This window comes from Bombina bombina, chromosome 1 (assembly GCF_027579735.1).
Source record: "Bombina bombina isolate aBomBom1 chromosome 1, aBomBom1.pri, whole genome shotgun sequence".
Taxonomy (NCBI): Eukaryota; Metazoa; Chordata; class Amphibia; order Anura; family Bombinatoridae; genus Bombina; species Bombina bombina.
The window spans coordinates 760,804,814-760,826,334 of NC_069499.1; the positions used below are offsets into that span (position 1 = coordinate 760,804,814).

Here is a 21,521-nt window from a genome sequence, read left to right on the forward strand (position 1 = left end):
TCACATACAGATGGTTTTATATGCAAATAGATCAAATAAAAATAAGACACCTGGCCCAGATGGCATTCACCCAAGGGTTTTAACTCTGTATTAGCCAAGTCCCTATTGAGATTTAAAAATTCATCTGCTTCAACTCAGTATTACAAGATTTCTATTAAATAGACACAGAAGCTTTCTGGCAGCAAACCAAGGCTAAAATTATGCTTGCAAAAAACTATAAATGTATTGACACCATTAAAACTATATTTGGAAAAGTTAGAGACAATTACACCACAACACAAGAAAACAAGTCAACGCATTTCACTCCTGAAAGTTTTTTTTATCTCGGAGTTTTGTTGCAGTTTTTTTTTTAGTGTTACGTTAGATTAGGAGTATGGTAAATTATTTCGCTATCAGGGAGGGCTGAAATAGATTAATAAACAGATTGTCATATTTGCAAAATCTGTTCCATGTTAATTACCATCATTTTCATTGTAACAATTAGAACTTTACTGTTTGATATGCACTATAATGGATGCAGCTCCGTAAAATGTCTACAAATATACAGTTGCAAGAAATTAAATTGTGTTGGGAGATTAAATGATATAGAAACATGACCACATCTTTCATTTTATAGAGAGAAACAATGGATATTTCTACCCAATCAGCATTTTCTTAGCCATATTTAACAGAAGTGTTGTGTTTTTTAAATGGCCTTTACAATCAAGTAGTCATTTTCCTATACTAATACATTTACATTTAGTGCTAATCTGGAGCCTGGTTTTGCTTGACTGGTGTAGAGGAGGAGGCCTTACTGTATGACAGGGATGGTTTAGTATGGGAATGCTGCCCTTATATCAGTATCACTGCATGATAATATCACACAGAATGCCACCATGATAGCAGCATAGACAACATTTGTTTTTTCCTATGTTCTATGTTCTAGTATATTGGGCGGGAGGAGGGTTCAGCCTCTTCCTGGCAATCAGGTCTTTCTCATTCTGGTGCTCCCTGCAATCTGGGCCCCCTCTGGTGTTCCTTCCTATATGTATATTGAAATTAAGAAAAGTGTGATTGGTTAATCAGATTAACCAAACTAAATTATAATGGACAAGCACTTTGTCGAAAACTAAGTCCTCTTACTCTTCTGATTGGTTTGTCAATGATAAAACCATCAGAAGTGGAAAGCTGAAAGATTTTAAGAGAAAGCAAGCTCACCGTATTTCTGATTAGATGGTCAGTTAACCAAAGGAAATTAATGTCACTATGCATAGAAGGGGACCATAGATGAGGCCCCAAGAGGAACAAGGAACAGACTGTAGGACCTATTGCTGATGGACATGAAAAAGCTGAAGAATCAAGATTCTTTAGAACTTTAGGCAAGGCACTCTTAAGGGATAGATGGGATTATTTTTTTGGAAATTTTTAAGGGGTTAGAATCTATCAGAGATTGATTTGGTGTTGGGGGGTTTGCAATGGGGAATAATGAGAGTGGTTTAAGAGAGAATTAGATGGAACAGAAGGCTTTGGAATGTGGTGATTGTTTGTTGGAGGAATCTTACTCAATGGAGATGTTACTGTGGAGCAGTCTCACTGGGGAGTAACTTGAGGGCATGAGGATCATTTAATTTCTGATCACCTGCATTGGATTTTTTTAGCTACTAGCTGTTGCCACTTTAAGTTTACCCGCTTTGAGTAACCAAAGAAAAATGGTCTACAAACAGCTGTATGGCACCTATGACTGTGTAGCATATGGATTAATAACTGTCACTTCAAACCATGTCTGTCACTACTCACAATCATTTACTTTTTATAAAGCTACATATTGATCACTGCCTAGATGCATATTGTTACAATAGGATTGTCACTACTGTTTGCAGCTTGATTGAGAGTTTTTCCAATGTTTCTATGTGTTTATCAGGGATATCTTTTTTATTATGTGATGTGCTTTTATTTCACAAATTGGTGGGAAGACTCCTCCTATATTACTGGTTCTACTTAGATACCTAAATATATAATTGTCAATAGAAAACTGGGTTAATTACATTATAAAATGTATTTTTGTTACTTTAAGAAATGTACCGTAGTGGAAGAGCTTGCAGTATATTTGGCAGAACAAAGAACGCTGTTGAAACGCTTGTAAAGCCAGATTTAAGAAATGTCTTGAAGACTATTTGATTTTTCATCAAGGGCAAACATTCATTTTTGGAATTGTCTTTCAGGATCCTTGATTTTAATGCTTTATCTGCAATGCAGATATTACAGTATGGCCATAATTCATACTGACAAAGCTCAAGCAATATAGAATGTGCATATACCTGAGCAACAGCATCAATATCATGTCTTATAAATCAGACATAGGGTAGCTATTAGCAAGGAGCCATTCAAACATTAATTTACAAAGAGATTGTGCTGACCCTTCTTATCTGAATAATAAAAAGGGTTAAAGTGCTTGCGTTTTTTATGTTTTTCTCTTTTTGTTTACTTGTGCAGATTTCTGCCAAACAATTTTCTGCTTTAATCACTAAAAAAAAAAAAAACGATAACATTCAGTATCTCCACAGACCTTTGTCACTTCAGCTTGTATTTTCCAAAGGGAAGATGTCTGTGTTGACAAGTGAACTCTGTTTTCAAATCTCAACAATCACAAATGGTTTGCAGCAAAGATAGCCGCCAAATGCCACAGTGTATAAACCACTTGTCCCTATACAGCACAGGCACTAGAGATACAGAGGCTGGCAGTCTTGACAAGACGAAGATAGTAAGCTCCCTCTCATACTTAGCTATGAGAAGCAGATGTTTCTAAGACAGCTGGCCTACAACCATGTTTGAAATGTGATAGACATGATACTTAATATTGTCATTTGCTCACTAGTGGGAATCAATGGCAGATGGAGATACTTTAAGATGGGGGAGATTATAAAATCTGGTTTGTGTTCCATGCTGTGGAAAAGCCAACTAAAAATAACAGTACTCTAAAACTACAAATAACATACTCTCATCTCATAGGACATATCAATAATATATATATTTATGTTTTATTTTCTTTAAACGTTTTTATTAAGAATTCGGTTCAAATATACAACAACATGTTATCAAGACATGACATAACTTATAAGGTACCAGCATACAATTAGTAATGAAGATTAACAGTCTTGGTTGGTCTATAAACTGTAACCTAATGTCTCAATTAGTTTTTGTATCCATTTAGATTGAAAACTATTAGTATCATAAGCAGCTGAATCAGATGGTGAGTAATTAGGAAGAGAAAAGATAAGGAAGTCTACAAAGGAATTATCTGGGGAGATCAAATCTCAAAACTTCAGACTTACAGGGAGCGGCTTCTTCTATGGCTGGCAACAGAGGGGAAAGGAGAGGGTGTGGGTACCAACTAAAGGGGTGGGGAGGGGTCAGAGAGGGTAGAAAGAAAAAAATAATAATGGTGGGGATTGGAAAGATAAAGGTAAACATATAATGACCAGAGATTATGATGGTAGAGGGTTCATTCTAGTCTGAGAAAGTTTCTATCCAGGGGTACCAAACCTCATAGTAAAAAGCGGTTTTGTCTAGAGATCTATGGGAATATAGTTCCATCTGTTTAATATGATGCACAATAGATAGGACCTGTGATATAGTGGGAGGGTTTTCGTTTTTCCACAGTCTGGCAATCGCCAGTTTTGTGGCCATAAGGAGGTATATTGTGAGGGTTTCCTTCGCTTTCGTTAGGCCTGAAAAATATATATGAAGTAGGGCTACCTCTGGTTTGAATGGTAGGTCTATATGAAGTAAAGTGAAAGTTTGAAAGAGCCATCTCCATAGGGAACGTATCTTTGGGCAGGACCACCATACATGTAGCGAGGTCCCTATCTGTCCACAGCCTCGCCAGCATTTGGGGGAGTGAGTGCCATATATTCTGTGTAATGTGGAGGGTACTAAGTGCCACTGTACAATAATTTTGTATTGTAGTTCCCAGAGAGTGGCACAGTGGAGAAGTTTTTTGGTTATGAGTATTCGCGTATGCCATGTATTGGTGTCAGCTGTGAAACCTATCTCTTTCTGCCAGGCTCTATGTTGGGAAATTTTATGGAGAATGGTAGGTTCAAGGATAAGATTATAATGGAAAGATAGAGCGTGCGTAAGATTGTGTCCCTGGAGCCACTTTATCTCCCATGTGATCAATGACCTCAGGTCCTGTCTAGGGTAACCCCAAGATTTCAGCCAGGAGTTAAGGCGAAAGGCTTCGAAATGGAGAGAGGTAGGAATATTGTACTTCATGCAAAACTGCTGGTGTGGGATCCAGTGACCTTGGTCATAGAAGTCTGTAGCTATAGAGGGTTGGAAATTTCGACAGGACTTCAAATGAGAGTCTGGGAGGCAGTAAAGGGCTCCAATCAAAGTAAGAGCAGGAGAGGGGTGGGGTGCAACGTCTGCATTAATAATATATTTTAAATAAATAATATGTATTCATTTCTTATGTCTTGCATTAAAATGAGAATTTTTATCACAGCTCTAGATAAAACATTGAGCAGCTGGGTTAAGAATGCTTTATTCAAATAGTTGTGAAATACTAATGGGCATGAAATGTTTGGCGTTGTAGTTTAAACATGTTCAATAACTAAAAATGGTCCATGTCTATTTGGGGAGTGATCCAGCTTGTCTCTAAATTCTGAGGGGGAGGGATAAAATAATTACAAACCACAAATCGTTTGCAGGCATTATAGAAGGTTGTTCTATTTTAATACATTAGATCACTGGGACTTAAGCATGTCTTTCTTTTGTCATTAATGTGCCGTAAATATTCAGGTTAGATCCCAAGCAACCAAATAGAAAGGGAATATGTGCATGTTGTGACAAGCAGCTTATACATAGCAGCAGCATGTGTTGTAATGCTCTACTGGACCCAAGCAGTGAAATCCATTTTTTTAAGTCTTATCTCAAATGACAGATGTTTTTAATTAAAGCATAAGTCCCCTAATATAGTTCATCAGTCTTATTTGTTTAAAGGGACATAATACTCATATGCTAAATCACTTGAAACTGATGCAGTATAACTGTAAAAAGCTGACAGGAAAATATCACCTGAGCATCTCTATGTAAAAAAGGAAGAAAATTTACCTTACAATCTCCTCAGCTCAGCAGAGTAAGTTCTGTGTAAAAAGTTATACTTCACCTGCTCCCAGCTGCAGGTAAAAAAAAAAAAAAAATGAAGAAATGAACAGCAGCCAATCAGCATCAGCAGTGCTGAGGTCATGAACTCTTACTGTGATCTCATGAGATTTGACTTAACTCTCATGAGATTTCATAGTAAGCTTCCTTTACCTGATTGGTGAAATAATATGAGATTTCACGAGGCTCATCCCCTAAGATGTCACAGGACAGACACACTAAAATGCTGCTTAGAAATCCTTTACAATGGGAGGTGGCTACTGAGGAACTTTTGAGGTAAAATATCTTTCTTTTTTACATAGAGATGTTCAGGAGATCTTTTCTAGTCAGCTTTTTACAGCTATGCTGCATCACTTTCAAGTGTTTAAACATTTGGGTATTATGGCCCTTTAATCAAATTACAGTTTCATTGCCTAATTTTATTTATTTATTTTTACTTTGCAGCCTCTTTGAAACCCTCCAGTCCTTGTTTTGGTCAGTGTTTGGTCTTCTGAATTTGTATGTCACCAATGTGAAAGCTCGTCATGAGTTCACCGAGTTTGTTGGAGCCACAATGTTTGGAACGTACAATGTCATCTCCTTGGTTGTGTTACTCAACATGCTTATAGCTATGATGAACAATTCCTACCAGCTGATTGCTGTAAGTACTCACCAACATCTCTCATTTTCATATGTTATTATTTAATTAAAGAGACATGGAATTTAAAAACTGTATCATGCACATTAAAGAACATTATTTAAATATGTCAAAATATTTTTGTAATAACAAAGTGTAAAGTTAAGGTTGTTTATTTTGAGTTCAATTTAAGTTAATTTCCTTATCTCTCTTTTTCTTTTTTAGTTTTTTTGGCTTTATTATAAGGATTGGTAAATGAACTTAAAATTTTATTAGCAGAGCAAAGATGCACCCTGACATTTTTTTTATTCTTTGAACGATTCTATGAAAATTATTTTAGAATGTGAATATTAACATTCTAATACTGAATGTTACATTTGAATATTGAATATTTACATTCCAAAATCAAATGTAGCATTTAAATAAATGGCTGTATCATATAAATTCCATATTTGAATATTGCTTCCAATAGAATTACATTGAAGTCACTCATAAAAATCTATCATCTGAGGGAAAGCGCATGTATGGATTGTTAATGCTTCTTAACACTTGCAATTTTGCATTTGTAATCTGGTCGCTTCTTCTGCAGTGCAATGATTAATTGCTAATAAATGCTGTGTGCTAGATTACAAGGGAGCGGTATTTAGCGTCCTGCTTGAGCGTAAACACCGTCAGGAGTAAGTCTTTTGCCTGCGGCTTTGCCCACGAATTACAAGTTGAACGTCATTTTTGCAAGAGCAAAACCAGACGCGTGCTAACTTCAGGACTTCAGATATTGCAACCGCGTTAACTTCTCCCCATAGAGTTCCATGGAGCTGGTTTTTCAGAACACTTATCACTTATGTGCTAACCCGACCGTGTTTAACCAAGTGCGCTTAACCTGATATGAATTAAGAATATTTTAAATTTCAGTGTTCTTAACATAGAAATAATATATATTTTTATATATAATGTTTATATATATATATATATATATATATAAATAATTTTTTTTGTAAAAAATAATATATATGTATATTAATGTACAGTATATATCTATATATATCAGTGACGTGCAGTGACGTCAGAGGATGGTGAGGCAGTGGCTAGGATACGCCTTCATTCTTTAGATATCCTTTGTTGAAGAAATAGCAATGCACATGGGTGAGCCAATCACATGAGGTATCTATGTGCAGCCACCAATCAGCAGCTACTGAGCATATTTAGATATGATTTTCAACAAAGGACATCAAAAGAATAAAGAAAATTAGATATTAGATGTAAATTGGAAAGTTATTTAAATTTGTATATGGGTTTCATATGGGTTTCATGTCCCTTTAAATGGTGTCTTGGAAAACTGGTCAACTTAGTAAACATCTGATTTTAGTCTAAAAGGATTGTAACAGAAACTCTTGCCAGATAACACAATGCTTGCTCTGATTATGAGATCTAGAAATCCATGCCCATTAAAATATGTTTAAAACATACATTTTACTTTAATGCTGCAAATTATGCTTATAGATTCTTTCATTACATAAGGGATGAGAGTCAGAGGGGGAGGAAGAGAGACAGAGAGAGAAAGAGACCATGGGGAAGAACAACACATAAGGAGAGAGATGGATAGATAGAGAGAGAGACACACACACACACACACAAGGGGGGGGGAGAGGGACCACTGCATTTTAAAGTAATAAAACAGCAGAGCTACAGAGAGTTCAGAAAATTAGTCTATAATTTAGTGTGAAGTACAGAGGCAAGCTGCTAAGTTAGTGGGTGTAAAGTTTGAGTAAACAAAATACAAAAACGACCCTGCTATAAAAGAGTAAACAAACACTAAACCACATTCATTAAATTATCATTTTCACTAACAGAATCTTTCAGTAAAATCTTACTTTAACAAGATGTGGATGAAACACTGCTCTCTGTGCCTCTTTTCCTGCTCTGTAAGGATTCAGGAAGTGACAGTGGCACATTCCACTGCACTTAGAGGGGAAGAACAGAACTCTCTTTTTCACTTTAGCAAAGCTAGCAGGTTCACAGGACAGCAACAAAATATATGAAAGTTGTTTTTTTGCGTTTTTGTTTTGTTTTATATGATTTAACATCCAGCCCCAATCCTATGTTCCACTTACTAATGCCTCTCACTGGATTGGTTCAGCCCAAATAGGACTGCCTCAAATAAGCAGTTAATGGGCCATGCAATGATCTTAACCACTTGCATCCGGTAGATGGCGCAGCATGTTGTGTAATGGTGGGCAGACCTGATTGTGCCTCTTCATTGCACAACATATAGCTGTCAGAAAAAAAAATGCTGGGGGAAAAAATTTACATTTTTTTTTTTTAAAGCAAATAAAAAAAATATATTTTTGCCCATATGAGAGGTGAAGCACTGCCTCACCTGCCTCTAGTGACTGCACATCACTGATATATATATATATATATATATACATATAGGTATGTGTATGTGTATATATATATATATATATATATATATATGTGTGTGTGTATATATATATATACATATATATATATATATATATGTGTGTGTGTATATATATATATATAATATATAGGTGTATACAGGTTTATATATCTATTTAAAAATACATTAGAGTACATACACAGTAAACAACATTATTAAATATTAATATTCAATACAAATGATTTATCTTGTTTTAAGGTATTCAACTGGAAAGGGCTCAAATGTGTGTGTATATATATGTGTATATATATATATATATATATGTATGTATGCATGTGTACATATGTATATATATATATATATATATATGTATGTATAAACATATATATATATATATATATATATATACATACACACAAATTTTGTGACATATGTATGTAATACAGTATATATATATATATACATTATAACCCTTTGCATTCAAACACCTTGTGATATACAATATACGTTTTAACCCTTATAACTTTTTCTATTAAAATTTATATGAATAATTTTGATCAGATAGTGTTTATTTGAGTTTAACAGTATTTTTAAATGTGTTTAGTGCACATTTTTTCAAATCCCTTACCCTTAACGCGAGGTCTTCAGTTGCGCTAATCCAATTAAATTGCACTTGAGCGGTCACTTTTACTTTTCACTTGTAATAAAGTTAGCTAAAGTTAGCGCATTAGAGATATTGATATTGCAACTTGCACTGCGCAAATTGAGCCACTTATTCTCTAACCCTATGATTCGGTCGTCCATGTGAAACGATCAGTATTCATTTAGAATAAATTATTGAAGCCAGCAGCCATTACTTTTAGCAAATGTGCAGAAACAGTTGACCATTCCTATAACATTATTCCCAAAATTTCCTAGACGCTTTCCAAGACAGGGAGGTGAGGGAGTCTTGTAAGCAGGGGCCTACTTGTGTTTAGTGAGTGGGACTGAGTCTGGAGGAGTGGAGCCAAATGCATGTTGTGAGCTCTACATAGTTGCGGAATTGGATTTGTTGCCCTGACTAATAAAAGCTGCAGGAGGGACACCGGGACACCGGGCAGATCTCTCAACCTGTGACAATCCCACAAGATCCAGGATGGTTGCGATGTATGCTATCTATTATACCTCTTAGTGTAAGAAGCTTTAGATAAAATTACTTTGAAGACATGATACAGCAAACCAGCAAACACGAGAAGAGCAGCATCTAGTTGCATTTATCAAGAAATGTTTTCCATTACACAAAGCTAATCAAATGTTTCTGCCATAAAAAAGTATTTTTGTGTCTTTTTAAGTTTATATGGGGGAGGGTGCAGAAATCATATAAAACATATGCAATTATATACATATTTTAAACAGGTGATTAAAAGGACAAAATATATATATTTTAACATAAGTATAGTATGTTTCAGCAGTTTGCAAAATATCTGAATACTAAATAAGAGCTAGATTTCGCAAACGAAAATGGGTTTATAGCAACTCTTTGTGTGTCGGAAGTAGCGCACTATTACAGGTTGAAAGTTAAAGCGTTTGCTCGAGCACAAATTATTTTAACGTGCGATTTCAGACAAAACACATCAATATTATATTTAAAAGTACAGTTACAATCATAACATATCTAATAAAAAATATTTTTTAAAAATTGCCTAAAAAAGTTATAAGGACTCAAAGATATGAGGTCTCAGGTGTTAGAAAAAAAAGACATGTAGAGGGTTTTAATATAGAGATACATACATACATAGATACATACTTATCTATGTATATATGTGTGTACATATGTATTTATGTGTGCATATATGTATTTACAGACATATAAATACATATGTACACTATACATATATATAAGTACATTGCAACCCTTTTCAGAAGTCATATTTCTGAAATATTTATATTTAACAAAGTATTTAACTGTGTAAGTACTACATCATATATATATATATATATATATATATATATATATGTTTGTGTGTGTGTATTTAAGAATAAATATAACATATTCTGCTATGTGAAGAACATTAGAATGTGAAATATTAATTGAGAGAGCACGTTAATGAGGTTGCGATATTTTGAGTTTGGCTTTTCGCCTGTGTCGGGTTAGCTCTCGTGTTAAAACTTTTTAATTTCAACTTGCAATATGCACGCTACCCAACACTTACTACTAGTGGAGTTAATTTGCGAGTGGGAGTGATAAATTGTGCTCCACTTGTAATCTAGCACTAAATGTAAATTACAAAAGTAAATGCATATAAAACTGGTACTTTGCATCTGCAAAACTCTACAGATATTGCTATCAGTACAGTCCAGGTACTCATCCCTTTTAAACCATCCCATGGCAGTGCCCAATCAGAAGCAAATGTGCTTGTGCACTGATCTGTGAATCATTTTGTAGCATTGCCCTAAGCACAGAAAAACTCAGGAATACTGGAATATTCTCCTTTATATGGAGATGAACACCAGACTCTCTGCAAAAGTAGAGTGGAAAAACAAAACTTTTTATAGTTAAAGAGACACAAAATAATACAAATAGATATAGTTTTGTAATGTACAACAATTTGCAAACATGCTTCAAGTAAGAGTAACAGGGGTGTTTGGGTAACCCTTGCAGCACTATGCAGGCAGCCTACAAGTGGTAGGTTGTGCTGAAATTCCCGCTTCCCAATCTAACACTGATATCACACCACTCACATCACAGGCACAATTAGCATTATCACAAAAAACAGAAGTCTGTGGTTCCCATGTGGCACTTTAACTATGGGTTTAACCCATTAGCACCTTAAACACATAGGGCTCCATTTATTGTATCATGTCCACCGGACCTCGCTGCGAGCGGATAGCATACGCTGTCCTCATTTAATATAGCACAAGCAATGTTTGTGCAATGCTGCTTGCTGGCTGCCAATTGACCACTAGCAGGGGCTATCAATCATCCTGATCTTCAGACCGTTGCTACTTAACTATCATTTCAGGCAAGCCTAAAGCACCAGGGCTCTGAAGCAGTAATCGCTGCTTGGTAAATGGCGCCCATAGACTTGAAGGGTCAGTAGTGATAAAATTACATGCTCTAAAGAATTAGAACACATCATTTTTGCATTGTAATGTCCCTTTAAATCTGCCTTATGTGGCAGTGATTCCATCTTTGCTACTTTAGAAAGTAGACCATTGTTTTGAATTATCAGGTTTCCTCATTCAAACCAACAGCTGTATTTCTTTTGTTAGGAAGGAGTCTGTGATAACATTATTTCAATATAATTACATATTGATCACATACAAACAAAGAAGTATATTTACCTGTGCCAGTTGGCCAGATAAAAACAGAAAAGGAAGTAAGGAAAAAAACAGTTCCAGATTCATAACAAATAAAATTAAATAATAGGCTAATAATATGTATTCATTGTATTTTTTCAATATTGTTTCCTTAACAGAATGTTGAAAACAGCATAGATAGGAGCCTTATAGTCAATACAAAACCATGGAAATACTGCATGTCACCTATTTTACTTGTTTCAAACTACAATTGATCACTGAGCTAATTAGGGTATGAAATTAAACAAAGTGAATAGAACAGAAAGAAAAAAAAATTACCCATCTTTTTTCTGAATTATACAAATAGAGAGAAGAGCTCAACCTGGGAACGAACAATAGCATAATAACCTGTTCTATGGCTAGTTACCACTAGGGATGGGCGAATGTGTAAATTTCCGAATTTGAATGTTAGAACGAATGTTATTATAAGAATTCGAATTATAAATCCGAATGTTGATAAGAACGAATATTCTTAAAAATTCTATAATCGAATGCTATTTACAGTTTTCGAATGTCACTTTCGAATTCGAATGTTTATAATTATATTGAATGTCGACATTCGAAATTTCAAATTTTACATTCTATTTAACAAATACTATTCAGAAGTTCAATAGTTCATGTGGTAGGGAGGGAATCTAATAAATTGATAGATAATAGATACAAATATATCATTTTGAATGTTTCTATATAGAATATTGCATAATTCGAATATTACATTTAAAGAAAGCATTAGAAATACTATTACAAATATAAATTCAAATTTTTCGAAACAAATATTTTCGAATGTAATCTTAAAATTAGAAACCGAACATTTGAAAATTGAATGTTAGAATGTTATGTAAACATTTGAAATTCGATTCGAACGAACGTGTTAAAATTAATTTAATTTTCTCCTGTTAAGTGTAGTCAGTCCACGGGTCATCCATTACTTATGGGATTATAACTCCTCCCTAACAGGAAGTGCAAGAGGATCACCCAAGCAGAGCTGCTATATAGCTCCTCCCCTCTACGTCATACCCAGTCATTCTCTTGCACCTAACTAAAGATAGGACGTGTGAGAGGACTGTGGTGTGTTAAACTTAGTTCTTAACGTTCTGCAAGGTGTTCCGTTTGAACCCCTTCATTCCATCGATATCAAGCTGTTATCTTGGAAAGTTCTGTTTTTAATGGCTATTTCCTCGGCTCGAAGAGTCTCTGAGTTATCGGCCTTACATTGTGATTCTCCTTATCTGATTTTTCATTCAGACAAGGTAGTTCTGCGTACTAAACCTGGGTTCTTACCTAAGGTAGTCACTAACAAGAATATCAATCAAGAGATTGTTGTTCCATCATTGTGCCCTAACCCTTCTTCAAAGAAGGAACGACTTTTGCACAATCTGGACGTCGTCCGTGTCCTGAAATTTTATTTGCAGGCAACTAAAGATTTTCGTCAAACTTCTTCCCTGTTTGTCGTTTATTCTGAACAGAGGAGAGGTCAAAAAGCTTCGGCTACCTCTCTCTCTTTTTGGCTTCGTAGCATAATACGTTTAGCCTATGAGACTGCTGGACAGCAGCCTCCTGAAAGGATTACAGCTCATTCTACTAGAGCTGTGGCTTCCACTTGGGCCTTTAAGAATGAGGCCTCTGTTGAACAGATTTGCAAGGCTGCAACTTGGTGTTCACTTCACACTTTTTCAAAATTTTACAAATTTGACACTTTTGCTTCTTCGGAGGCTGTTTTTGGGAGAAAGGTTCTACAGGCAGTGGTTCCTTCCGTGTAAAGATCCTGCCTGTCCCTCCCGTCATCCGTGTACTTTTAGCTTTGGTATTGGTATCCCATAAGTAATGGATGACCCGTGGACTGACTACACTTAACAGGAGAAAATATAATTTATGCTTACCTGATAAATTCATTTCTCCTGTAGTGTAGTCAGTCCACGGCCCGCCCTGTTTTTTACGGCAGGTCTAAATTTTAATTAAACTCCAGTCACCACTGCACCCTATAGTTTCTCCTTTCTCGTATGGTTTCGGTCGAATGACTGGATATGACGTAGAGGGGAGGAGCTATATAGCAGCTCTGCTTGGGTGATCCTCTTGCACTTCCTGTTAGGGAGGAGTTATAATCCCATAAGTAATGGATGACCCATGGACTGACTACACTACAGGAGAAATGAATTTATCAGGTAAGCATAAATTATATTTTTTGACTGTTGCGAAACATTCGCCCATCCCTAGTTACCACCCAAGAAGCAGCCTCTTTTTGCTCAACATGTGCCTTTCACAGAGAAGAACTTTCCTGCAGCATATCAGTCTAATCCTGACTAAACAGTGCAGTCCAGTCCCGAAATACCAGGCAATCCCTCTCTGAAAGAGAGAAACAAGAAAACCCCAGACATATGTTTCAGCCTAGTGGGGGCCTCTTCAGTGAGGTGCAGCCATATCCCTCTAGGCACACTGAGCAACGGGTACACAAATAGTAAATGTGGGAGTCTGCACTCACATTTTCTTCCTAATAGGAAAGAGTCCACAGTCGCATTCATTATTTGTGGTAAATAAGAAACTGGCCACCAGGAGGAGGCAAAGACACACCAGCCAAAGGCTTAAATACTCCTCCCACTTCCCCTATCCTCCAGTCATTCTTTGCCTTTCATCCCAGGAGGTTGGCAGAGAAGTATCAGAAGCTTTTGTTTTAGATTATTGTACGTTATTTATTTTCACATATGTCTCTAAAGGAGGGTACTACCCTTCGACATGGGATGGGAGTTTTAAGTAGTCCTGTCAGTCTCTCTTGGAGGGCCTGGGCGAAAGTTAGGGTCCGGAGATGCGGTGGGAGCATCCCCTGCGACACCATCCCGACTCGTATTAACAGCTCATTCAGCACTTGGCGTTACCGAATTTTGTTTCGCTACCTCCTATTTTCTCTCAAGTCCATGACGGAGGCGATGCTACTATTCATCACACTTGAAGGGCCTTGTTCCTGTTCCATGGCGTAGATTCCGGTAAGATCGTTTCATTTTATTACATTGACTGTAATGTGATTTATTGTGACAGCTAAGTATGGATCTCAGTGAGGCACCTTCTGTACCGATCTGGGAATCTAAGGCTAATTTCCTCCTTAGGGGCGATTTGTGAATGGGGAGGGGTCTTTAATCATGTTTCTTATGTGATTTAACCTGCCTTGTGTAGTGGGTAGGGCTCTGGGGCCGTTAATCTAGCGTTAATCTATGTTGAGCATAGTGACTTGTTTTATGGATTTACAGAACGCAAGGTCTGGAATTACACCTTTGGGTGTAAACCTATTCTTGTTTTCAGACTTGCTTAACTTTCAATGTGGGCCTACTTGCCGCCTTTTGGTAGCACTTTTTGGATTACGCGGGGCACCTGGTGACCGGACGTCGTTACGCTTGGGTGGTTTCTCTTCCGCTTCCACATTCCTGACTGTGTGGCGACGACGGAAAAGTCTGCTCCGCTGGTCATAGGAGGTGGTGAGTGCCTCAGCCATTGTGGGTGTCAGATGCCGGTAGTTTTTCCAATATAGTGCTTAATTGATAGTCTTAGTCATGGAGGATTCTAATGCCGGGACTATCATCATTTCAGATTCTGAGTTGTCCTTGGACGAGGACTGTACTTTGGCCCCATTGTCGCAAGTCTACTAGTCGTGTCTCCTGTGCCTGTGTAGTATGCCGGGTCCCTCGGGCTCGGGGGATCTTGGGCCTGCTGAGCCATCATCCTCTGGATGCTCTGTTCCTCACGTGGCGCCTTCTCAAATGCACCCTTCTTCTACTCTTACGGATGACCCTGACGTTGACGTATCCTCCGCGCAGGTTGGAATGTTTTCCCCTGAGAAGGCGGGACATTTTAGATTTAATATATTGATGGCGCTTATTTGCCTGCAGGACCCCGAGGTTTCCTCACAGTTGTGTTCCTGCCCGCCTATCCAGGGTGTTCAGACCGTGGGTGGCTCTATAATATTTCCCCCGGGTTGATTGTTCCCCCATGTTGTTCTTTTTGGTATAGGATTGTGCAGCTGCGTGTCCTACTACATCACCTTTTTGACCTATTAGGGGATCCTTTCCTTTATCGGATAGGGACTTCTTAGTTCTCATATGGTTTCCTAACTAGACTAATGGGGTTGATATAATCTCCTGTTGGTCTGTTGCGATCTTTCACAGATTTTTTCTGAAGGTTCCAGTCTTCATTTGGTGGGTCCTGGGGAGTCCTAGCTCCTTCTGGGTGGATACATACGGGTGCCCATTTTTTTTTTCTTTATCCGGTCCGGATTTCTTTCCTTTAATTGTCTTCCTACGGGAATTCCTGGGATGGATTGCGGAGTTACTTCCACGGAAGTTGTTCCCAGATTGTGGTCCGGAGTTTTTTTCTGTGTGCCTTGTTATTTGTTATTTGGTTCGTGACGCACGTTACGCCTGGCTGGTCCAGCGGGACTTGTTTGTTCTCTTGTTGTTTGTTTGTTTTTATAAACTATACTATGCAGCTCATTGTGGCCTTCGGGTCAGGATGGCGGGAGCACTTGGGCTGGCCCGGGTCAGTCTGCTTGGTGACTGGGTCGGTGGTTTTTCCGCTGTGTCGCTTCACTCCCCCTTTGCGAGGGGTACGTCCTTCTCCGCTGTGTGCGGTTATGGATTTGGAGCTGGCATGGGTGGATCCTTTAGAGTTTCCTAGGTCCGCTCTCTTCAACTGGTTTTTGTTCCCGTTTTTTTTTTTGCGGGACCCAGTCGGGGTGCTTTGATGGCCGGTGCTGTCGGGTGGCTAGCCTAGGGCTTGCCATGCAGGGGTGGCTTGTTCCTCCTACCTGCAACTCTGGGAGCCTTTTGCTTCAACGGGATCCCAGATGTGTGAGCTCTGTCTCTTTGGGGTCTCATGCCTTGTGGCTGCTGTCCGAGGTTTTTACATTGGAATCATTCCGCGTTGTTTTTTGCAGTGTTTTTCCTGTGTCCTTCGGAAGTTCCTCTGTTTGAGGTCCTTTTCTCCTAGATGAGAAGGAAGGACTCGGGTCGTGTTGACTCAGGTTCTGGCTCATGGAATTTCTGGCGCCCTCCCATCTCAGTCTGGGGAGGGGTGTTCAGGATTCAGGCAGTGATGAGTAGATATTCTTTTCTTGTCCCTGTTTCCTCTTGGGGTTAGGGGTTGGGTCAGGATGGGGGTCCTTGTCCTCCTTTGGGGAGTTTGGTCCTTTTCCAGTTGATTACCCTTGTTATAAGAAGGGTGGGCTTTGGACCTTTTTTTCAAAAGGGGTTATTTTGCCCTGTTGTTTCCCTTCTTGTCTAGGACATGGATCTACCCACGTTGTGGCCTTTTCCCTTGTTTGTCTCTGCATTTTGCAGACTTTCTACACAGCATGTGGTTTTGACATGTTGTTTTGCCTTGCTGCCTGTGTTTTGGGGGGTTCGAGAGGTTGTCTCTTGGAGGTCTTGCGCCCTTCTTTTGGGCTCTGGATGGTAGGCCTGTCTTGGTTCTTCTTTTGTGTCTTGGACACATGCTCCCTGTCTTGTGTCTTCCTCTGGAGGACTCGTGTTTCTCTATGGGAGTGATTGGTCACGTTGGTCCTCGTTTGTTGAGGATAGTGCTGCCTTGTGGACTAGTCCTTTTTGGGGTTCTTTGTCCTCCGTTTTCTGGAAGGATTTACCCGTGTTTTGGTCGCAATTTTTCTAAAGTGTGGCTTGTTGATTCCTCCCTCCTTTTTGCAGTGGGGGTGGGATTTCGTTCCCTGAACATCTTGGTCTACTGCACGTGTGCGATTTTTATTGAGCTTCTTGCTCCTCCCTTGCCTTTTAGGCTGCTCGGGGTCCCAGGTGAGGTGTTCTCTGAACCCTCTGTGGGGATTGGATCCTTTGGGATCCCTCTGTTGTCTGGAGGATTGATTTCAGGGTTGATGTTTCTGCTGCTCTGCAGCCTGCTGTGGTCTATTGCCTGTCTGCGCAGTCTTGGTGCGCAAGGTCAAGAGTTTTGTCTCCTTTCCTATTAAGTTGTCTTATTGAATCTTACCATCTGTCCTTAGTGTGGCGCTTCTTCCCCACCTAATGTGTTTTCAAGATTTTTTCTACCTGCTCCAGTGAAGAGGATACGAAGAAGCTTTGCTTCCAGGACATATTTGGGATTAACTATTGATTGGATCTCTGCGCTCCCACATTGGTATTTCTGTGCTGGTGCGAGCTATACCTTCACCACTTTTTTCAGCAGTTTATTTTAGTGTGATTTTTCGGGAGATATGTCCCTACCTCAAACAACGTTTTTTAAGGGATATCCTCAAATTTCACACTAAAATAAACTGCTGTTTGCCTTTTAAAGTCAAGTGAGTGTGGATTTATATATATACAGTGTGTGTGTATATATATATATATATATATATATATATATATATATATATATGTGTATATATATATATATATATATATATATAGCAAATAGATGTATTCCATTGTAGTAACTTGTATAACAACTGTGGGAAACTTTGCAGGTATTTTCTACACACAAGCTTAGGTGCACCTTTTCCCACATTCCTTTCAGTGGCAAGATGAACAATTGTAAGAAATATACTGAATGTACAGTGATACTTAGTTTGTGTACAGATTATTTGAACTACCACAAAACACATAGCATTTTTATATTTATGGATCGCACATTATATGTTGTAGAAACATGTTTTGAATACTTTGCTATTGGAGGCTTGATATGAAGGTACATTGTTATGTTGCTAAATAGGCGCCCAGAATGGGCAACGAAAACCATCACTATCTTAGTACCAGGTTCCCTTTAAAAAACTTTTTTTTCTATAAATAATTTAAAACTCTAAATTCTTTTCATTACTCCGCACATATTAAGCTAGCAAATAGAAGCACTAATTAGAATTCCTGTTCTTATTGAGAGCCCGGAGCAGATTTTACTTCATTATTTGACTCTTCTCTCTGCTGACATTTTCTGATAACAAACCTTGTAATAATGATGTCTTGGAAGTCATTCTGGATGTTTCAAGGCTAGACTTGTAAAATATTGTATTAACAGTATTTACAGCAGATAATGTTATACAATTATTCAGACTTATAGCTCTCTACATTTTCACCATTTGAAAACTGTTTTATGAAAGTATTTGAAATCCCTGGGGGAGGGGTAAAAATCAGTAGTGGACATACTCAACAGAGGTTCCTGGTGAAAGATATTTTTGGGGCCCCCAAAGGTAACTTAGTAAAAAGCCAAATAGATACAATACATTCTGTATAATGATTTTGAGGATAGACTGCTGGACCTAGACAGGCTGTTTTGGGCCTCCTCCAGCTCTTGGGCCCTGGTGCCAGTGCACCTGCTGCACCAATGGTAGTTCCGCCCCTGGTCAAAATATCTATCAATGATAGGTGATTAATAGTTATAAATTATTTTCTTTGCCACTTGTGTCTAGATTTGAATATTTAGGAATAGGGGTATACTGATATTCCCCAAGGACAATGTCTTATGGGAAATAAATTATTAAAATCAAATAAAAAATCAATTAACACACATTTACACTGCCAAACATAGTTATCTTATAAAGATCTGCAAAAGAGAGCGCTTTCATTTTACTAGACCTATTATACCTCATGTAGGCCCCAATTAAATTACATTTATTAGGTTTCTCAAAATATGCAGAACATTTGCTAGATAAGTTTTAGATTTGCTTCTTTGTTATTAAATTGTATGACATTGCACATCATTTATATGTTAATGTGTGTGCAGTAATGTCATTTAAAAATTGCTGTACTTATTACTGAACGCAGCAGTCTCAAACGAAATTCATTCAAAATATGGCTGACATTTGCATACATTTTCAGTACTAAACTTAACACAGTGCTTTTCTATTCAAAGTAATATGATTTAGGATGATAATTATTATAGCTGAATCTGCATTCAATTTGTACATGATTGTGGTTTTGCTTAAACACATGGCTTAAATACAAATAGCTCAAAAAAAACTTCTTTTATGCCCGTTTATTGGCATCTAATGTTAACAGAGTAGACTATAAGATTAGTTTGGTTGGCTAATTTCTATTTACACAATTAATAGTCAAATTAAATTGACTGAATTGTATAAACAAGTTAAACATTTCTAATTCATCAACTTTTTTATGTATTTGTTTTTGTAATAAGCACTGTATACAGATAGGCCCACTCATAAGGTACACATTCTAATTAGAGTTGCCATCTTTTTTTGAAACACTACCGTGTATAGTATTTTGCATAATTAAAGGGTCATGAAATCCAACATTTGTCTTTCATGATTTTGATAGAGCATACAACTTTAAACAACTTTCCAATTTACTTCCATTATCCAATTGGCTTAATTCTCTGTATATCCTTTGTTGAAAAGCATACTTAGGTAGGCTCAGGAGTTGGAAGTTAGCTGATGATTGGTGGCTGCACAAATATGCTCCTTGTCATTGGCTTACCAATGTGTTCAGCTAGCTCCCAGTAGTACATTGCCGCTCCTTCAATAAATAATACCAAGAGAATGAAGCAAAGTTGATAACAGAAGTAAATTGGAAAGCTGTTTACAAAAGTTTGCTCTACCTGAATTATTAAAGAATTTTTTTGAGTTTCATGCTCCTTTAATTTACGTAACATTACCCTGGAACTAAAATAGTTTATGGGATTAAAGGTAGATTCTACTCAATAATATTATATCATTATATGAAAGAGAAGCATTTACGCATGCACAAAAATATTTTATATTTACCAGAAAAAGTTTAAGTGAAAGCTGTTTATGCTTAAAATGAAACTAATAGTGTAGCATTGTTTTTATATGTATTACTAATCCCACTGGCTGGTAAGGAAACTACCTCTGTTTTACTGATGGAAATAAAGATACCTCTGCAAGTATGACAAGAAAACATTGATGTATTGAGGACAGAAACATTAGTTTTTCAAAAAAATGAAATACATTTTGAAATGTCCTATTTCAGATGAAGAAGAGAAAAAAGCTGAGTACATTGTCCCTTTAAGATAACCCTTTACGTCAACATAAATTACTTTTTATATTCAAGACCATAATTCTGCTTTAAATCCTACTTAGTTTAAACAGTAAACAATACTGCATTACTTTATATATTTTTTGACTTTCTACTAGTGAATGTACAGTAAGGTTTCCATACAAGATTCAACATCAGGACCATTTATAGATTATGTGTACCAGATTTGAGCAGCCGTGATGTAAAGTGTATATACCATACTTTGTTATCATGCATGCCAAAATATTAACTAGAGTTTCTGATTAGAAGTATTAATAGTCAATTTATGCCATCCTATTCATTTTGAAGATTACAGATAATTTCTAAAATAATAAAAACCATTTATATGGATGCTGAAAATAATCAGTTCTGTGACAGAAGTTATTCTTGGGGTATGTTTTTTTTATAGGAGCCAGAAAGTACGAATTTAGACACTGAAATGTTATCAATTAACAATAGTATTAAGGGGACATTAACCACTAAATACATTTTATGGTCTCACTCTGATTATGGACGCCGCCATTTTGGAACCTAGGTTTCACCTCAAGTATCTGAAGGAGTTATGCGGCACATCTGCAAACACATCAGCACTAGAATGCAGTCAAACTTGGATTTCAGCATGGCGGCACCCATGACTAGAGGTAGGTGGGGAATAATGATTATATTATTCTAATTATACTTTTAAACTTCTGTGATTTTACCAACCATTAGAATTTATGGTTTTGTTTCTCAAAAGTAACCCACAATTTTGTTTTTTTATGCATTGGTTATGTATAAGGAAAGGGAACGTTTTTGAACACATCTGCTCTGATTGGAGAGCTGGAGCTGACTTGAACTATGGCTGGCAAAAATCTACTAATACATACAGACAGATGTACTATTTTATTGCCATTTTTTTTAAGGTTGCCCATGTCTTACTGACAGGGAAGAAGAGGGTCTATAAATAACATTGCTGCCTGATGCAATGTAAGAATTCCTCATAAAGGGGGAGGTATCATGTTAAGCAGGTATTTCAACAATGCATGAATATTAAAAAAAAATATAAAAT

At 37.2% G+C, this 21,521-nt stretch overlaps 1 protein-coding gene across 1 annotated transcript in view; it reads left to right on the forward strand.

Moving 5' to 3' along the window:
- TRPC5 (transient receptor potential cation channel subfamily C member 5) overlaps positions 1-21,521 on the forward strand; it is a 400,026-nt gene that overhangs the window by 287,684 nt on the left and 90,821 nt on the right. Inside the window, exon 6 of the mRNA XM_053699326.1 lies at positions 5,590-5,785. Coding sequence (XP_053555301.1) covers positions 5,590-5,785 — 196 coding nt within the window. The remainder of the gene's footprint in view (positions 1-5,589; positions 5,786-21,521) is intronic.